The sequence below is a fragment of the Anser cygnoides genome, chromosome 2 (assembly GCF_040182565.1).
Source record: "Anser cygnoides isolate HZ-2024a breed goose chromosome 2, Taihu_goose_T2T_genome, whole genome shotgun sequence".
NCBI lineage: Eukaryota > Metazoa > Chordata > Aves > Anseriformes > Anatidae > Anser > Anser cygnoides.
The window spans coordinates 118,295,340-118,316,388 of NC_089874.1; the positions used below are offsets into that span (position 1 = coordinate 118,295,340).

The 21,049-nt window shown below is 37.6% G+C and overlaps 1 protein-coding gene across 19 annotated transcripts in view; it reads left to right on the plus strand.

The window, feature by feature from the left end:
- Positions 1-21,049, plus strand: part of ASXL3 (ASXL transcriptional regulator 3) — a 135,213-nt gene that overhangs the window by 66,212 nt on the left and 47,952 nt on the right. For 16 of the 19 annotated variants that reach the window (XM_066992902.1, XM_066992918.1, XM_066992906.1 and 13 more), the window contains 4 exons: positions 2,649-2,770; positions 15,382-15,499; positions 16,435-16,554; positions 20,639-20,802. In XM_066992902.1, the coding sequence (XP_066849003.1) occupies positions 2,649-2,770; positions 15,382-15,499; positions 16,435-16,554; positions 20,639-20,802 (524 nt within the window). Of the gene's footprint in view, positions 1-2,648; positions 2,771-4,780; positions 6,489-7,548; positions 7,927-11,430; positions 11,540-15,381; positions 15,500-16,434; positions 16,555-20,638; positions 20,803-21,049 lie in introns of those variants that run through there. The other 3 variants (XM_048046579.2, XM_048046578.2, XM_066992917.1) reach the window with 3 other exon arrangements.

A 21,049-nucleotide genomic window follows, 5' to 3' on the forward strand; every position in this document is an offset into this window, starting at 1 on the left:
ATTTTCAGAAATCTAAAGGAAGTAGTTTTGGTTTGCACTAAACTGAACCAGCATACATTGAGGTACTCCTCCTGGACCTGCAGAATTGATCACAGATATGGCAAGCTGGTTTATTGTTTCAGCAGGTTTTAGTTCCAGTTGCTTCACGAAGTAGAACAAGCCCTGTTCCGTGGTTTATCTTCACTGTCAAAGTTTTAAAGAAACAGAAGCAAAAGGAAACAATACATTGATATTATTTTTTATGTGAAATTAAGGTAATGATAGAAATCAAAAGTATTGCCTCTAATAGACTTTGTCACAATTTCATTTTCATTTAAATTAAAGGGATAATTGTTAGAATAAAAATGAATTAAAGCCTAAAATTAATGTAGAGCCATGTTTATATTTATTCCCATGCTGTATCACGAGTTTGACATTAACTGTTGTAGTGTTGAGCATCATCAGTTAGTGGTATCAAACCTCTCCGTGATGAACTTTATCACCAAAATAAATAGGGGAGACTGTTGGATAATGTCCTGAATCAAAGTCATGAGAACCAGAATTTCCCACTTAGTCAAAAAGGAACTAGGAGTTCTAGTCATCCTGGAGAACAGAAATACATTCTTCATGATAATTCATGTTGTATCCTCACTTAGGAGGGGGACTTATATACATAATAGATTTCCTTCCTCTGCCATTTTTAAATTTGTTCAATTCTGTTCTCCTTAACTTTGGGATTTGTATGCTTACACTATTTCCATTTTTAATTCAGTTCTTTGACACTTAGTCTTTGCCAGAAAACAGTAAAAAATAAAAAATAAAAAAAAATATTTAAAATAAGAGTCAAAACAGAAGTTGGGTAATTTGAAATGTCAGGTTTTTATTTTGGTGTAGGTGTTCTGTATCTCAGGAGCTATTGTAGTGATTTAGACTGTATAAAATAGCTATTGTTTGTTTTCTGCTGACAATTTACTGCTCCTCTGAGTTGCCTTTTTTGATAGCAAGCATTGCTTATCATGTGGAAAACATTGATCCTAACCAGGTGATACTGTAAGCTTAGAAGCTGTTTTGTATTGCATCTTCTTTGTATATTCTTGACAAATGCTTTGAGTACATGGGAAAAAAGTGGGAAGTATCAGTTAGAAGTCTTGTGACAAAATTGGATTTGTCTTATCTGCTAATGAAATTTTTTAATCTAATGTGGAAATTATCTTGACATAATGCCAAAGCCATAAAATAGAATATATTCTGCTTGTCAAGTAAGTATTAATTATTTTTTTCTTTCAGTGTGGAAAGAAATGTTTAATATCCCATGCATCTTACACTGGCAATTACTTATTGATAGCTAAACTGTCTCAATTCTACCTCTTTTCTTACAAACCCAAAGAAAAAGCCATTGCAATATTTATTTTATGAAACACGGCTAGAGGCAAGGGAGTCGAAATGCTAGTTCACTTGTCTGCTTGCCCTATTGAAGGATGGGAGGAGAAAACCACACACAAACAGAAAAATTGGGCTAAAATTCTTTCGGGCCCATGTCTGTGCAACCTCTTTGAGTGTCCTCAAACTGTTCTTGTAGGTTCGCCATGTATGGCGGATCTTGGGGAAAACATAAGCATTTTTGGGGCTTTGTAAAGCAAGCATGTCAGCATGCAAACTGGCTTGGGGCAGCGCAGGGGAAGCCAGACTTGAACCCAGTCAGAGGAGGAAAGAAGAAGAAAGCTGATCAGTTTCTGGATCTGTGCTCATTCTGTTTTAGATGGGCTGTCTTAAGACTCTGGTAAGAGTAATAGTAATGCCAGGCATTAAAAATGGAAAGGTTTTCACAGCCCTTTTAGTCAAGCTTGCTGACTACCAAGATTTACAGGATGCTCCATGCATTGTCACAATGTTCATATCTGTTTAATAAAGGTGGATTAAAAAAATAATAATAAAAATCATCATATTTCATTTTATTTTTAACCAGGAGACTTTTTCTGTGTCTCACACAATATGTATTCAAGAGGCTGTTTAAAGCAAGTGCAGTAGTATTTATTCATTAAAGCATGTATTATTAAAAAGGCTGAAAAAATAGCAGTGTGTATTACCTGCGAGAACAGAATTCCTCTTTGCAGGATATTCCAGCCTACCCGTTAAACAGGCAAGTGTGTGTTCTTACTTTTACCAAGAAGTACTTACAAAATAGATTAGTCTGGCTCCTAAAATGCCATTACGATCTGGAATGAAGTTGCATACTCATAAATCCAGAATACAGGGTCATCAGTGTCTTCTGTATAAATACGTGTTTAGACACATAGTAATCTGTTAGAAATGGCTTGGTGAAGAAGACAATTTTTGCCTGGCTTCTGTGCAAAAACTGTTATTCAGCTCCCTCAGTTACGTTTCAGGACCTGACAGGCAAAATCTGCACAGTCTCCAGAGCTCCGCAAAAAGAGGCCAGTGAGGTACAAATATTTGTGAAGCAACGCATGTATTTAGAATATGGCTGGATTCTCAGCTCATTTGGATCTCAAGATGAGTTGAATTTTGTGGAGTGAGCTTTTTTGTTTTCCAGGCACTTGCTTTTTCCACCACCCCCCCCCCCCCCAACCCTTTCTTAGGGCTCTCCAAGATGCATAGAAGATAAGCCCCATAACAGCATTCCTTTATTTTTTTTTCTTTTTATAAAGTTTGCCCAAAGCAGACATCTGAAGAAATGTCTTCCAATCGTGATTCGAGCCTTACAAATGCACCAGTGCAAAGCAAGCTAGTATCTTCCTTCCAGCAGCACACGAAGAAAGCACTTAAGCAGGTAAGCTCCTACTGCCTGGTCATCAGTTGGCTTTCCTCCGGCATGGGTGTCAGTCTGATACGAACATGATTTCAGCAGAATTTCAGGACGTTTCTGAGAGGATTCTTAGGGCTTTGTTTAGTGATGTATTGCTGGGTTTTTCTTTTTTCTTTCCTTTTTTTTTTTTTTTAACCGATGGTGCAGTCCTGCCGTTTACTGTGGTTTTGATGGTTTTTTTTGTTTGTTTTTGTTTTTTGTAAGTGCTTTGCAAGTAAGCAGAATTGTTTGTATTAATCACGTCCCAGGTTTTTGTGTGTAAGCACTTAACACTGGAAATTTTATGTGAGGCTTAAAATAAAGCAAACATTTTGAAAGAAGTTCTGCAGATAGGTAAGAAGCTGGGTATACTTGCTCTTCAGTTTTTCTTTATGGTCTGCTTAGTAATATTTTGCGTACTGTATCTGACATTACAGTGTGTAAGAGTGAGGTTGTTTTTGTTTCTTGAATAACCTGTGATTTGGATGATTTAGGTTGGAAGATATGTAGTAAATTTTGGCAAAACTAACTGTGTGTTCAAAGTCAGATGTTAACAGAAATCGTAACTGTGAAATTTATTTTCCAACAATGCCAAATTAGTTCAGCTTACAGCAGGGCAAACGAAAAACTAAAAAAATACTAATAATAATTCAAAAAAAATCAGTATTTCCTCTCAGTTGTGAATATGTATAAATTGTTTTAGTCATGTAAATACAGTAAAAAATGAAATACAACTCTTCTAAAATGTTAGTTTAACGAGATGATGTTGCTTTATTTTTTCTGGTAACTGCTCTCTTAGTTATGTTTAACTGAAGTATAGTATTTCATGGGGTAGTTTATTGCAGAGTTGTTGATTTAGGCTTAAATTAAGCAAAGCCTGTCCACATCTCCTTCTCGAAACACTTAAGTATTTGTGCTTAGTTTTTCATGCGGTTTGAGTTTAAATCCACTAAAATTAATAGACCTTTATCATTCATATAAGGTTATCTTTTACTTACGGGTTTTGAGGACTGGGGAGGATTCTTAGGTTGGGGTCTCACAACTGCTTGGTCGGGAAGGTTGGGCAGTGCACGAAGCAGCTCGCTAGCTGCTTGGGTAGTTTGGAGAAAGGCACGCAACTTTTTGGAAACTTCTGTATAGATCTTTTATAGTATGTAAACTTTCTGAGGTGTGGAGGGAGCAGGGGAAGGGAAAGGAGGAAAAAAAGCAAAGCCATGAGTGTTTGAACTTGTGTAAGCTGTTTAAACTCTGTCATTTTTCACTTAGCAGATGTATAGCAGTGAGAATAATTTTTAAAAGGGCAAACTAATCAAAATAGCCTAATTAATATAAAAAGTCATAACATTGATGGAAATCTTTGAAAACATTCCCTAAGGCGGTAGGGTTAGAGCAGTATCGGAAAGTTAAGTAATCAATAGAAAGAAATCAGTTTTAATTAAGTTAATGGTAATTAGATCTTGTACTTCAGAGTATGAGATTATTACAGCTATCAGTAAAATGTTTTCTGTATGTACAGTATTAGACAAATGTACATTTGTATTGTGGAGTGCTGGAGGATTTTTCCTTTGTTTTAATTTTTCTCTAAAGCTTCAGGTGTTGGCTACTGCCCTATGCATGCTACAGATATGATTTAATTTGATATTGCAGCAGAGGAGAAAAAAACTTCAGCAGTGATTTTCTTTCACTTTCCAATCTTTCTATTGCTTTTATGAATGCACATAACACATAAAATTTGTACAAAGAAGTGCCTGTACTGCCTTTTGAATACACAAAAAACTTAATACAGTTGGATTCAATGCTCCTCCAACTGCTGCTAACTTACCAGTTCTGTGCTAAAGTAACAGAAGATGAGCCATCAGCATACTCTCAGCAAGAAGTGTTTATACTGTATAAACATATATATATATACTTTATAAATGTCAGAAACCAGTCTTCCCTAGCTATTGTATTTTTTCTATTACTTAACAGTCTTCACAGAATGAAAACTGACAAGGTAGTCTTTCAACCAGTTTCCAACTCAACTTTTTTAAAAACAGTAAGTTTTGATTAGCTTGATCTTGTGTGTATTTGTTTTGTTGTCCATTAAAATTAAAGTGGGAGGCAAGCTGATAATTTGAAGTATTGCTTGAAGATCAGAACTAGAATTAGCAGATTTTCTCTGTTTATCTAGTTATTAGCCACTCTAGTCATATGCCATTCTCTTTCAAGTGTTATGTTGGATTTACATATGATCTGATTTGTAATGAATTCTAGAGGTATTACTGGGTTTAGACTGCAAAGAGCAATCTCACGTTTCCTTCTAACAGCCTACGTTTCAAGATGTTCTCATGAATCAAATTAGTCACAACACTGCATTTCTTAAGCTATGCTAGTAGCTTGGAGGACGGGGCATTTTCTGAGCCCTCTCTATTGGTCTTGACTTCTCTCAGGTAGCAGTGGATCTGGGGTACTTTGCAAGGGCCAGGGAGGTCTGCAGTTCCAGCGGACTCTCAAAAGGTCTGCTTCATAGTTCAGACCATATTTCCTCACCTTAAAAGCTTGGGCTGCTGTTCTAGTCTGGCAACTTTCTAGCTTCATGGCCTTCCATCGTGTCATTTTGCTGGGAGAAAGATTGAATGTTTCACCACTGAGTGTATTTCATGTTGCTTTTTTTCGTTTTTGAGGAAGTTTCAGTTTTGTTCCTGAATAGTATGAGTGTAAAGTCCAACAAAATAGTTTCCGTTCATGAGGGCTTAGACAAAAGAGTCTGTGGTGTAGAGCTGCCTTTTATGCTTGTCTTTCTGATGGCAGATTTTAAAGATTTGTTTCCCTTTTGCTATTGGAAGTGCTTGGGTATGCGTGCCCAGCTGCTGCCTATCTAGTACCATTGAAAGAGGGGTTTATGGCACGCTGTCACGCACTGATTTCCCATCAGTACTGATCAGTTCTACACTGACTTACCTCATTTTCACACTTGAGAATTGTGGCATGCAGACTCATGTCAGGACCTCTTACCAGGAAAGTACTGAACTACATCTGCATCTGCTAACAGTGGTACATGATCACACTACTGTGTGAATTATTCTTGCTCTGGACAAGGCTAACTCAAGTATGGACATCAAGTCATGGCATAGTGTCTACCATGCTCCTCTCTGGTCCAGTTTCTGTTCCATTGACTTGAGGTGATACTTTTTTGGAAGTCTTCGCTCTGTACAGATTTGTCTGTATCTATCAAGATGTTCTTGGAACATTTCTCAGAAGAGACGATCATACCTGCAAACTGGCCTCACGTAGGTAACACTGAGCATGTGTGAATATCCAGGACATTGAGGTGGTGTTAGTGTCTGTTGGACTCTGATAGCCAAGTATAAGAGCACCTTGTCCATCAGTGTACCAGTTGGTTCCTGGGGCAGTACCAAGAGAGGATAAAGAACTTGAAGATGCGATATAACGATGTCTGGGATGATATTAGACCTCCCAGACATGGAAGAAAATCCTGCCTCACTTTTGGCACTTTGGAATCAGCACCAAGAAGGGTACCCATAAATTTTCTGTTGGGAGAAGAGAAGGATACTTCATTCAGACTCAGAATCTGAATACAGACCAGGACATGTCTGAGACTGTGCTGGGCATCCAGATCTCTTTGTAGAGACAGAACTCCAGAGACAGCAGCCAAGTGGGTTTGGGAGGAGAGAAGCTCAGGAAATAAGGGAATCTACACAAGGTATGTTACTGCTGCTGCTTTGTTTTGTTTTTCTTAACTTTGGGCTTTGTCTGCATGCTTGGTGGCTGGGTTCGTAATATGTGCCACTATTTTATTCATAAAGTGGGTAGATGCAGTTTTTCATGGAGAAGGAAGCACCCATCCATATGATTTGTTCTTACAGCAATAGTGGCAACTGTGTGACCTTTTTTTTTTTTTTTACATTGGATGCTGTCAGGCCCCAAGCAGTAAGAGAGCTATGGGGGATGTTGCAGTTTGGCTCATGTATTGCTTCTGAATTATAGTACATGAGACCTGTATAGTTCCAAATAACATTTCAGGCTGAATTTTCAAGCACATCCATAATTATTATCATTAGAAACCAATCTACAATCTTTCTGAAGCAACGGAAAACTAAATTTCAGAGCAGAATGGCGAAAGTGTAATTTAGCCCCGATTTGCCCAAATTTACAGGACTAGTTTATCAGGTTTTTATTCATTCGTTTGTTGTTTTTTTTTTTTTAAGGACACAGGCGTCCAAGTGCCTAGGCTGGCACTGATGGTAGAATCCTGAACTCCCTTGGTGCTGGTGTGGATTTGCTTTCCTTTCTTCACCTCAGGCACACCGCTTACCTTGCTTTGAGAGAAGAACAAGAGCAAACTCACCAGTTTTGCTCCCTCCACACTCATTCTGTTAGGACTTCTCTCCTTGAATACAACCAGATACAAGTTATCCTGAAGCATTTTGCTGTCCTTGGAAAGTAATCCAGTATGAGTCTGTCTGTGGTGTCTGTACTTTGACTCATTTGAGGAACTACTCACTCATATGTTGTGATGCAAACCTGATATATTCGCCTGCCCTCCTTTCCCTTCTCCTCCCCTGAAGAAATAAAGCTGACAGAGGAGATCATTATGCTTATGTCCTGATCACAAAGAGTTTGAGCACGGGGTGTCTTCCTGAAAGTCTTTGAAATTCCACTGTGAACTGAGAGAGATTTCTTGTACTGAATTCCTTGGTAATAGAGAGTTTGTTGCACTGTCTCAGTGTCTGTGTTAACCATTTTCCTATGTTTCATTTCAGATACTACGGATTTACCAAGGACACAATTGGAGAATTCTGGCTCCCTAGCTGAAGTATTTGATCAGATGTCTGGCAACATAAGTGACGATTCTTGACAAATTTTCCTGTCAACAAATGGAAAACAAGAAAAACATGTTGCTTTTTGACTACTAGAGAGACATGGGAAGGGACAGTGGAATTTACAAAATGCGTTCAGGAAAATGGAATTTTGAAGATGATAAACTAAACTGATTTTCTGATTGCCAAGACAAGTCTAGGGAAGAGGACAGAGAAACTATGGCAGGGAGACTGCATAATGGGGAAAAGAAGCTGGAAGAGCAAGAGTTCCAGCAGGAGCTCTTCAGGGAGTACATGCATTGCCCGAAGGCAGGCTGCACGGTATGTCCCTCTAAAGGTCCCTATACATGGGCAGCATGTACCAGCTGCTCAACACAGTGCTTTGGTAAGACACAACACAGTGTTTATGGGACTTTCTTCTGTGTCATCCCCATGGTCCTCAGCCCTTACTTGTGACGGAAAGGAAGGGGCAGGAATCCACATGATCCCTGTATTCTTTTTGTACCGCTTTTTAATAATTAACTCCCAGTTGCTGGGGCATTCTGCTTGTTTGTTTTCCCTCTGGGGTTGTTTGCATAGCATGCCTTTTGCAGCTGTCCTGCATGTTTTCTGTTTTAATAAATGTGTTTTTCAGAATTCATTACTCTAAGAAATATCTGAGAATTTTAAAGCAACTTTATAACACTACCATGTTGAAGCATTGTTGCCCACTCTACTTCACTGTAGGACAGAGCCCCTCACCTAAAATATGTCCATGAAAGTTAATTTTGGTTACATTTACCACCCCTGCATAGTGGAATCTCCTTCCCAAATACATGTTGAAAGTTCATGCTTAGTTCTGGTATGTAGCTGCTGTTTCTTGTCCCAAGTCTCAGTCAGCCAAGCTGATGGCAGTGGCCAAGTTCTAAGCAGTGCACTTTTTTGATAACATTTTTCTTTAATAACCTAGGGTACTATTTAAGATGGATTGGTCATAACTACTGTCCTAATGACAAATACCATCACTGTAGATGAGAATCCCATTTTGTTGGTTACTTTGCACAGAAGTCAAGCTTTTCTAACGATGTTGCATGATTTTTCCATACACTGGCAGTGAGTCTCTAAGTGAATATCTTCTTCTGGGCCGTATGTAAAGAACAACTTTGGATTTGAATGTTCTATAACATAACAAATTAGACCCAGGAGAAAATGAGTCTGGCCTTGATTTTGAAGTGCATTCTAGAAATGGTTGGCATTTTCAGGGAAAGACAGGATTTGCGATGGCTCACAAATCTTCAGGGTTCTGGGAAGCCTTCTACGAAATGCTGACAAGCAGTGATGTACCAATGCTTTTTTAGGAACTGTTGGGTAGGTCCCCAGCAGACTGCATGCTCAGGGTGTAGGGCATGTAGAAATCAGGCTGGAGCAGTATGTCTGGCATAAAGACACTACACTCTAACTGCTTACATTGGTGCAATGTAAATTGGTGCCCCTGTCTCCCCGAGAGGTACTGTAACAGGATGTTTTTGTCAGGAGAATGGTAGGATGGTTGTAGTCCCCCACTATATTTTGCACCTTTTGCAAGAGTATATTTGTAAATTTGACCTAAAAGAAAACATTGATGATTGTTTCAAGATTTTCTATGGGCGTTGCTGTCTTTATTTTGTTTTTAAACTGCTTTATGCAAACTGTTTCCTTCCCTATATGTGCTTTGTTATGCGAAGAAACAGGTTTCCCCATAAAGCACTTTTCAGCTGACGGCTGTTAGTTGTTTAATACTGCATGATTTTATTCATTTTTTTAAGTACACTCTTCTCTTTGGAAAAAAAAGTGTCATTGAGTCAATCAATTCACGTGCCATCATCATTCCCATTCACATGCAAGTCAGAACAGGCATTGAACACATCATGCATTTTTGTCCTTCTCTTTTGGTTTTGTGGTTGGGAAAGCAAAAAAAAAAAATAAAAAAAAAATAAAGTATGTTTTGCAGTTGATTGTGATCTGCAGCAGTGGTAGCTGTGAATGCATTATTGTACCCCTATAGAAGATGGTACTGGCTTGCAGGTGTAGGGACATGCACAGAAATGCACACATTCTCTCTGCACTACAGATGTCCAAACACTTTGTTTCACTGTTGGTTAATACACAGAAAAGTATTCAGTTGTTAATGTGTACTATAGCTGTGTGTGTAGACTCTGACCACTACTGGGACCTAAAGAACAAATATGTGGCAAGAAATTATTTCTATTCCAAAAAAGCATAAAGTGTCACAGGGTAGGAGGATTGTATTGGACAAGCATAGATACTTATTCTAAAAGTGATTAAAAGAATTTGAAAATAAAACCTAGGTCTCCAAACTTCCAGTTATTCTGCCACTGCTCTTCATCTCCAGCTGATCAGTTGTGTACACTTAGCACCAGTGCTGTTATGTTTGGTGTATGAGTCTGGCTGGGTTTGGTATATGAGTCTGGCTGGAAGTATACTAATCTGTTCTGTGCTTTGGGAATGACACTTTGTATTTTGTAGTAGCTTCCATGAGAGATCTTTATTATTGTTTTAATCATACATATGCATGCTTATAACTACTTTTAATATATGTTTACTATAAGAAGTGGTGGCATCACAAGAATAATAATGTTATAGAATCAATGTGTTTACTCTTCACGATTTGTGGCGCTTGCTGCTTTATTTTAACTGCTCTGTGTATCCATGAAACAGGTTGCCACTGAGATTTTAATTTAAGAGAGACGTGGGAATTAAAGTCTGTCTTAATTTTACTAACAAAATGAGGGTGAAAGAGAGGACAAAGAGTGAATTTTATGGTGGTGTTAAGTGAATCAGTGATAAACGATAAATTTGTTTCATCCTTGCCAATTCAGGATCCATGACCGTAATGTAGAGTTGTTATTTATTTTGTGCAATAGGCTTTTCTCAGTGTATCATAGCTTGTGTTTTTCACATGGCAGAATGGAAGGCTTCCATAGCTTTATGTTTCTGATCCATAATGTGTGAAATTTCAAAGGTTATGTTTCACGATATGAGTTTCAGAATGTAGGCTTGACATTTATGGAACAAATAGAAATCCGGGACTATGTTGCTTAATGCAACCAAGTGTTACATATCTTTGTTGTTAATAACTTAATTTTTAACATTCTCAGCATGTCATGCATTTAAGCTCAAATGAAAGTAGTTTTCTGCATTAATGGTTTATCTGTATGCTGCATTTTTTCATTATGATTTGAAAAGACGTGGGAAAGAAAAGTTTAAAAAAAAATCCTAAGCAGCAGTAAAATGAAAGCATAATGCCTGACATTTTGCTTCTGGGGCTCTTTTGGGGGTGTATTTTTCCCCTCTCTCCAGTTGCCTTTCAGTCTATATTGTTTTCTTTCATTCCTAGTTCAAGAAAGACTTATTTATTTATTTATTTATTTATTATTGAAGAGAGTCTACCATTTTGTCACATGGGTGAAGAAGTCTTTCCTACGTCAAAATCAACTACATATGAAAAGATTGTTCTTAAGAACAGATAATGGCATTCATGAGCCTTCCAACACACTGCTACACTCCAGCGGGGGCGTAAACTTCCCAAGAATGGGGAGACCTGCTCTGCTGACCTGTTTATGAAAACCGTCTTGGAATTAGAGTATCACTGTTAATTGCATGACGTTTTTCTTTTGGCATGTATCTTTAGAGTTTGTGTTTTCTTAAAACTTTTTTTTTTCTCCATGTTATGTTGAGTTCTTTGGATGAAAGTGGATCGATAGGTTTTTGGCAATAAAATAATTGTATTAAACAAATTAATTATGCCAAACCCTGTATAATGACCGTGGCAGTGTTATTCAACAGATGGTCACAGGTTCTGTTTTATGAATGGGAATATTGGGAATTCTCCATACTCATTATGTGCAAGAGATTCACAGATGTCCTTTGCAAATCTGCTTGTGAAAGGCTGGATGTAAGTACTATATTTTGGTGGTGATTTTAATGTTTAAATTGTATACCACATGACCTTTCATTTTCTTTCTCTCCTGTTTTATTTATGTGCCATACAGATAGGACAGCAGTAATGTTTTACAGACTACTTTAACAGTGATCTGTTCTAGGAATTTACAACTCACAGCTTTTTTTTTTTTTTTTAACTGAAACGTTTAGCACAAAGTTGTTGAATAAATTTGAAAAGTAAACAGTTTCATCTCATTAAAGAAAAATTTTTATTATGTAAGCTATCATGCATGCTATATATGTTTCTATCTTACTTTTTCAATAGTAAAAGTGACACCTTATCATTTGGTAGTTATTGGCTCTTTCTTGCAGATCCATGGGCGGTTCAGCAAAGAGGTCATTTATCTCTAAGTATAGACGAGCTGCAAAATGTTGTGTCAGTAAAAGATGCTGGTGTAGTTTGTGTTAGTTACTGTTTATGTTTCTACAACGAGATCTGGAACCATTTTTCTTTGGAATAAGTTATAAAATTTCTCATTTTCTTCAGTGGTAGTTACAAATTTTACTCATCTACTTTGTGTTTATTCCCTTCACCAGAAGAGCTAAAACTAGAGATTTATCTGATTGTGGAAACAAGGAAAGCACTAAATTAGCTTGGTACACTGAAGGCTCAATATAGCAAAGCATTTGGTGTGTGTTTCACTCTGAGTAATCCCATTGACTTCCAAGCTAAGTAGAATTAATCTTGGGATACAAGATTCTTGCCTTACCCTACAGTAGTCTTGTATCTTAAAATTAATATCCCTCAGGCGAAGTGTAGAGCAGTTATATATTCGTCCTCAGCAGAGACTGCACACAGTGTCCTTGGTTTATACTTAACTCCTTCTGGTGTTTGGCTTTACTAGAAACTAGGCTTCAGTCTGCATCTTCTCCCTATATTGGGTTGCTCCTAATGTTTTGTTTTCATGCAAAGACTTGTCTAGCATTAAATTTGGGCCCTGCAGCTTTACATCCAAAATAAAGATTAAAAAAAAAAAAAAAAAAGTTGTGATTAGTTAGGAATAATTTCTCCCACTAAACAGAATGACTGAGCAAAATCTCCTCCATATCTTTACCGTACATGTCAAATGTTAGATCATTTACTTGATGCTTTAATACTCCGTTCTCCTGGCTCATATCTTTCCTTTGACAAATGGAAAGATAGAGAGGCAGCGGGATGATTATTAGTCTGTTCTCTAGGCACAGCATAATTTGTTGGTATTTTGTGTTAAAACTTTGACTTAGATTTTGATGTTCACATAGTTTTCATTTTTTTTCCATTCTACAACATGACTTTCAGCTGTCCATGTGTGTGTGTCTTTTCTGCCAGCTTGGGTCATCCTGTACAGAACTGAACTTAACTATGGGCTCTGCATTGTGGAGATGGAGGAGGCAGTGAAATAATGAATGTTAGGGGAAAAAGGAAACCCTAAAAAGCAAATGTGTATCAAAGGGAAACATCATCTTTAAGGTTTGTGCGTCAGTCTCGCATGTTGAGGTGCTTAGCCCCTAGCACAGGAGTGGGCCATGCCGCGATGTAAATGGTTCTGGTAGCGGCATCTGCCTACTCCCCGACGGCTATTTTGCCTTTGTGGCTCTTGGGGCTCGCCCGAGACACGGTGGGATGGGTGCTCTGTTTCTGTACAGCCACGCGAGCACAGCATGCTGCCTGGAAGTGCCAAGATGTGGCCTTCCCACAACTTGAGAGAAGGTAAGTGAGAGATTCACTTGACAAACACTGGGTCCGGCAGCGAGTGTGTCACCTGGGGCGTACAAATGCGGCCTGCCTGTCACGATGGATGTATGCCACGTCCTGCTCCCTCTCCTTCATGGGAATTGAGTCTAAAGCACGGATAAGGGGCTGCGAGGCTTTGCAAGGGGTCTACTTTTGTCACAGTGGTGGTATAAATCATTAAAATCGTGCTTCCCTAAGATGCTGGCAATGAGGTGGTGGTCCTTGGTAGAGGTGGAGGTTGTCTTGAAAGACCAGGAGGTGGCTGGAGAATAACATGGGGCATTGTTTGGGCGCTTACTCATTTGTTTAGGGAGGATGACGCTGAGGATGGTGTTTTTCTCTTTGTTCTTCATCATGTAAATCTGTCCATGGGGCAACAATACAATGACTGGGTTGTGGTTATACTGGTATATTGTTATCACAGCAGTTGGCTGTCTTTTCACTTAATTTTTATTGGACTATTTGTTACAGTCTAAGTGGCATTACTGTTGAATAAGGGTCACCTGGTGTGACACCTACCTTGGCAGGACTGTGCACTGGGGTACATTTTCATAATTTTGGGGGGAATTTACTACTTGAGAATTTTTAATGTTTTTGAATTTTGTCTGTAGTCTGGCTGTCCTTGCCCAATATCAGTGTGAATTTTCTGTCTCAGAAGTGTTTGAAGTGTAGGCTTTTCTTTATTGCTTTCTGCTTGCGTCTTTGGTTCAGTGCAGATCTGACCAGCTTCTTCTCTTTGTTTGATTTCAAGTGTTGTAATTTGCTTTTTATTGCACAGTGCTTATGTGTCTTTTAAGAAGTGTACTATAAAAGGGGTTAATCAATGAAACAGCTTTTATGTGGTTTGGTGTATTTTATGTTGTATAGTGTGTTATTTAGAAGAATAGAGTGATATTGATTTCTTTTTTTCAGAAATCTTTTTTTTTTTTTTTTAGCTGAACATTTTGGAAAGATACTGCAGATTAATTGAAGATACAGATTTTAACCTTCTAAGTCATAAGTCATTCATGCTCATAAAACTGCAGGGATAATTTGTTTCAAATATGTTCCTTTTTGATATAGTATTACTTTAATAAATCCCCCCCCCCCCCCAAGATCATAACACATATTGCAGTTATAAAAAGAGAGTGCAGAGTAAGATTGGAGGAAAATGGGAGGATAGAAGAGATCGGGATTAAGCCCAGCCCATTCTGATTAATTCCAGAATTTTAATGCTTGCAAGTGTATTAATAGACAAGCATTCGTATTTGTATATTTTAAGATCTTTTGAATGAGGTATCATTTTCCACGTAAAACAATCTGGCAGGTATTTGTTATTTCTAACCTTTAAATATTTGGTATTACATTATCAACCCTGTAGTCGATCCATTTATGAAACACAAAGCACTCCCATTTGTAGAGATTTATTCTTGTATCATTTTTCCCGAGATTTGCCAGAACACCATCATGTTCGTGTTCTGAAGGTTAATGCCCAAAGTCAAGCAGGCAGAAGCCAAGTGCTGCAAGGTTTCCAAGATTAGGACTGATTCCCTTCACAAAAATAAATGATTCCTGCCATGTTCAGTGATTTTGTGCAGCACTACTCACGGCTGAGTGAGTGCATCAATACTGTAGTCCTTACATGCTGTACATACTGATGACACTCTGTGTTAACTTGATTGACTGAGCAGTATACTGGAGAGGATGCACCTGCGAGAGATGTGCAGACATATATATTTTTATTCTGGTTTTGAAACATTTATTTTACGTTTTTTTTACTTGGAAGTCTTAGTTTCACATTCCATGGGTTATCATGTTGTGCTGTTAAGGTAGAGCAAACAGTTATGTGCTTCTTTGTTGTCAAAACTGTATTGGAAAATGATCTAAGGTGCATCTTCTTTCTCTTTATAACCAAAAGCCTGATTTTATGTTTTAAAGGAAAATGACATAAAGGGGACGAGTGTGAAGTCTGGCAAGTCAGTAGCTATGTAAATTATGCTTATTTTAAGAGATTCAGTGTAATGGTAGAGAAATGTCTCATGTAATTCACTTACGAGCAGTGTTTTTTGTTACATTTTTATGTTTTGTTATCATTTTTGTAGGCTTTAAGACAACAGCAGAAAAGAAGAAATGGAGTCTCAATGATGGTAAACAAGACTGTTCCTCGTGTTGTTTTGACACCATTAAAGGTGTCTGATGAGCAGTCGGATTCACCTTCAGGTAAATAGCTAAAGGACTATTTGCAAGATCAGTGCTAGTCACAGAGCCTTCCTCTGAGTCAGATGTGTAGCGTACAGAACTGGGGACTGCTGAAAATGATGTTTCCACTTGGAGGCTTTGTTTAACATCTTTATTTCCTTATAAAATCTGTGACTCAGGGACAGGGATTTTTCTTTAATTTTAATAAAGAACTGAAGGCACACAATAAAATGGCAATTGATAATAGCAGCTTTAAAGGAATGCAAAGTAACATTTTGTTTGGCTCTGGAACTCTAATGGAGGACCACATGCTGGTATTCAATGCCATAAAAAGGAGAGGGGGAAAAAAAGGCAAGCTTCTCTGTGAATGTGAATTTGTCTCTCAATTCTGCGTTGCAATACTAGGATCCTTTTGTTAGCTTTTCTTGTTCTGGTGCCATTCTTATCACCACAGCATAACCTTGACCTTTCGTTCTGGCTGTTAAGTTTCTTCATTTTAAGAGATTTCTATGTCTGTGTTTAACACAAATTGACAATTGTATTTCCAGGCATCTCTCTTCTGTAAGTGTTACTTCACAGAAAAATGATCTTTTTTTTGCCTTTAAATTGCTTTACTGCCCTATAACTTGGGGTTAAAATATTTTTAAAGATATCTCTTGTGCATTATAGGAAAACATTATTTTTATTAGATCAGTGAACATTTTTATTGACTGTAGTATTCTGTAAACTTTAGTTTTCGGTACTTAATTGATTTATTGATCTTTTTCTTCCATTTCCTCTGATGATGAGAAATTGTATTGTGACCAGAAAGGTGTGTTGCCTTTCAGAAAGTAGATGTCAATTTTTTTTAATCCTATTTTTGCTTTGTTTACAGTGTAGGGGGGAGCAGGGGGAGGGGAGGGCTGGTGGTGCAAGTGTATCAGTGTCATGTTTTGGGTGTTTTATTTTTTCCTAAGGATCTGAATCTAAAAATGGTGAAGCAGATGGTTCTGATAAAGAGATGAAACATGGGCAAAAGTCTCCAACTGGAAAACAAACAAGCCAGCACTTAAAGAGATTAAAAAAGTCGGGTTTAGGTGAGTAGGAGTAAAATAAATATCTTATTTGTTATTTTAATATTGAGATGTTTGTAAACTCAATATTCTATCAAAAGTTTTATTTTGCTGGTCTATATCTGTCCCTTTCTCAAACTCAGAAGTTGACCCTTTCTCAAGAAGTTATCTTTCTTTCTGGCTACCTATAAAATCCATAGGCATTTTTTTCCCCCAGCATGCTTTTCTGTAGTTGCTTTTTAAATTTGACAGACCTAAGCAACTGCAGACAGAGATGTCATTTATCCGTTAGCTTCTGATTGCTGCGTTATGATTTTTGGGTGGGTGGCAAGGGGTGGGGTAGCAGATATTCTTTCTTCCTGTTAGATTTGCTTGCAGTCTAATACACATTTAATCCCAAAGAGAATAGCATCTTTTCTTACATATCCATCCTATTAGAAGTTAACCCTCTTTTCTTCACTTGCATTTTTCCATTTCGTATAGAGATTTGGCACATTATTTTCAATTGATTCTGATTCTTTGGTTGATTTGTTTCTTCAGCTGGATCCTTAATTATTTTTGAAGCTACATCTCTTGAGGTGGTAGATGTAGTTTCTGGTTTTATTTTCCATGTTTTTAGCAAGATCCATGGATGTTGATCTGTAATTAATGCAGAATTTTCTCTGAAGAGATGCGAAGAGAAAATTCTCAATAGCTCCATGTGATAGGCAGATTTTTCTGCTCTGCATGAAGCATAATTGGAAATGTTCCCTAAGGAACAGAAACAGTAGTATTCACTAAGACTCTTGTCTCAGCTAAAGTAAAGTAGAATAATTACATAACTGTTTCTTTGTCTTTACAAAGGACCTTTACATTCAGCAGACTGCTGAATCATTTAGAGAAATATTTTTGCTATGTGACCATATTGGGGAAATTAGCTAACAAGCTTTTCATAGTAGCTGGGTAATCCTAAAAAATATTTTATGTCTGTTTTTGTGGTGATGAGATTCTTTTTCTTTATTAATGACCTGACCTAGTTCTATTTTTATATATAATAATTCTGTAAAATAGCTTGAAGATATTTTACTTCCTAAATATCATAGGTTGCTTGTTAAATACTCTATTGCCAGTTCCTGGTGAGCTGCTTCATGCAACCTTATTGTATCACAGCCTCCCATTAAATTGTATTTTGGTTTCATATATTATCTTCCTGCATAATATTTATCGATCTCAGATGGAAGCCTATTGTTTATGTTGATCAAATGGCATTACTCAAAACTGAAAATACACTTTCAGTATTACAACTTCGCTGCACAAAGATATGTTCAATTTTAGATTATTTCCTGTAACTTTTCTCTAGATGTAAGACTGAGATACATAATTTGATGTATCCCTTCTTCACCAGCCCCAGATATTTCATCAAAATGGCCTCTGGTGCCAAATATAGAGTGAATACATTAGATTTTTTTGTGGATTTGAGGATAAATTCTCCAGTCTTTGGGGACACGATCTTTGGAAAGTAGGGGACGTTGTGTAAGGTTTAAGGGTTTCAGTGATTTCTGTCCTTTTCCTATTTTGATTTTCATACTTTGATGTAGAAACATGGTGCTCCCACACTTTTCATAGGTAATTCTCTATATTGGAGATTAATCTCTTCTTTTCCAAATCTGTAAGCTTGTGTTTCTCTCTCATCTTCCACATTCTGTTTCTGATCTGGCCAGTGGTCCCCCAGACTATGGTAGCAGCTACACAGGGATTCAAAATGTCTTTCTCTGTAGAAAAACAATATGAAAAGCACTGGCATATGCTCTGTCATAACCTTCTCTCCCTCATAGTTACAAGTAGCTATACAGTAGAGGCATATGGTCAGATTCCAGAGAGTGGCTACTTTCCATGCCACTCCCAAACATTTCCCTAAATCTCACTACAAACTCAAGACCTACAGCAAAGGTCCTAAAGCTAGGAAGGATGCAGGAGAGAGAATTTGTTCTCGTGGTATTTTTTTGTTGTTGTTGTTTGTTCGTTTGTTTTTCCTTTGGCATTTGTTTGTTTGGTTTGGTTTAGTTGAGTATGGCAATGCTGGCCATCTACAGTGGGCTACTGGTCTGTTATCATAGGAATAGTATACATATTTCTTCAACAAGTTGGTAAAGCTGCCGTAGTAGCCTGTAAGCGGTAGCCAGTCAAATAAATCAGAAAATGTGTAACTCTGGCACCCAGAATTAAGCCTGAGTTTCTACTACTCTCTTGGTCTCTTAACACCATGAAAATATCTACCAATGTAAGATGTTACTGACTTTGCAATCATACATTTTGGTTTAGTTTGGATCATCTACATATGTATGGTTTTCCTTAGAATATGAAGCATTAGCCGGGGAAAATGTTACTCCAGTTTGGAGTTACTTAAAAGATGGGGAAGTGTATTCTGTACTGATTAAAGGAAGGAGTATACATACAGGCATTAAATTTGGATACATCATACTACTTGTGTTACACTTGGGGATTGTGTTCTTTTTGCATTTATATTTAGTGGGTGGAACAGATGGTGAGGACAGTTTACTGCGATGCATTCATGAAAATGAGCACTTCTACACAATTGTCGTTTCTAACAGGGCATTCATTTGTTTGTAATGGAGTCTTTGCAGTATTGAAATACAGTATGTTGAAAATGTGTGTTAGAAAAGGTTACCCTATGCTGAATGCAAAGCGATCCTTGTCTCATTCGGTTACTATTGTTTGCTAATAAGTAAAAGGAAATTGCAAGAATGTTTGTGGGAGGCTGTGACTGAAGGGGAGTGTATCAGTTGTAGTTCTTGCTGCAAAGAGCTATGCGAATGTTGAGTACCATCATCATGGAGATTCTGCAGGACTTTGGGTATGACCTAGTCAAGACCCCTTTTGTAGCATCACTTAAATATTTGGAAGAACAACAAACCAAAGCCTGGAAGAGTTTCCTGGGAAGTGTTAGAAGTCTCTAAGTTGTTCTGGCCATCTGGCCTCCTCATTTCTTCCATTTCTGTATTGACTATTCTAGTATGATAAGACTGGAAGGCAAAAAGGGTTATGGCAGTATGTATATATCCTGAAGCAGCACTAGTTAGTTGCTTTTCAAAGGACTTTATAAGGTAGCTTGCAATATTATCATAGAAATAAAACAAAATGAGGCCAGGCAGGTCATCCAGTGGTCATCTAAATTGTTTGTCAGTCACAGAGCAAGATCAGCTATACATCTGTCACTCCTGGCAGATATTTCTCTACAAATTCTTAAAAGTTTTCCACTGATGGAAATTGCAATGCCTCCCTATGGATTTAATCTGGTGTCTTCTTGTCATATGTGGTTAAAAGCTTTATTTTCCCCATATCTTACCAGTAATATTTCTTACTGTGTAAGAGTTTAAGCTCATTAACTTTGCTATCCGCTGTGGTCAGTAAAAAGACATTGGTCTTTACCCCTGTGTATCAGACTTTTATATTTTCCTCTTCCTTCTGTGCAGCCTGTATCTTATTTTTCCTCACAGACCCTGTTTTGTAGACCTCTGATAATTCTTGCTGTTGCCTTCTCTGTGTTTACCATTTTAGATCACAGGTTCTTGCAAAAATTCTGAGAAATGCAAGTTTTCGAACACTAAATTAACCCTGTAAATATTCTCATCTCTGCGATCACTGTCTATTCACACAGGTAGTTTCTAGCAGGTGGAGTGAGTTAGGCAGGCCATAGTGCTCCGTGGATGCAGAGCATAGGCCCAAGAGCAGCTCTCTGTAATGATTGATTGACATCAGCCTTGTAAAACAGTCTTTTGCTTGGAAATAGATGCACAGAATTATGTCGATGACATTACAGGAAACTTTGCTGCTTCTGCTAAGCTGAGTTGATCTCTTGAGCTGGAAGTAAGGATGTGTCTGTTGTGATGTTGACTGGAACATAGGTCCTGCAAGAACTCAAGAAACAAATACAAGGAATATAAAAGAAGCTGTTACACACCTAGAAAAGGCTGTTACCTCTCTCAGAGTACTGTTTCTGTGGACTTTGCAGTATTATACAATAAAAGCTAAAAGCTTAACACGAGTAATTGTTCTTATTCTCTTCCTTTATTTATGTTTAAAGTTATTTCTTGTTTATTCACTCCAGGACATTTGAAATGGACCAAAGCTGAGGATATTGACATAGAAACACCAGGATCTATTCTAGTGAACACCAACCTGAGGGCTTTAATAAACAAACACACCTTCGCTTCTTTACCTCAGCACTTTCAACAATACCTCCTTCTTTTGCTTCCAGAAGTAGACAGGCAGGTAAGTAGAAACATGCAAAAGTTCTTTATATACTTACTGAGACTTTTTTAGAGTGTGTTTACATGGGCTGACTTGATCGACTAGAAATTGCTCTAGAAAAGAGTAAGAAGAAAATTTCTTCATTAGGTAAATACTTTTAGGTAAAACTGTTGGAGGTAGAATAAGCATAAATTTTACCTCAGCGTCGACCAGCTTCTGCTTCCTTTCTTTCTGAAAACTGCAGCTCCCTGATTTGCCAAAATAGAAA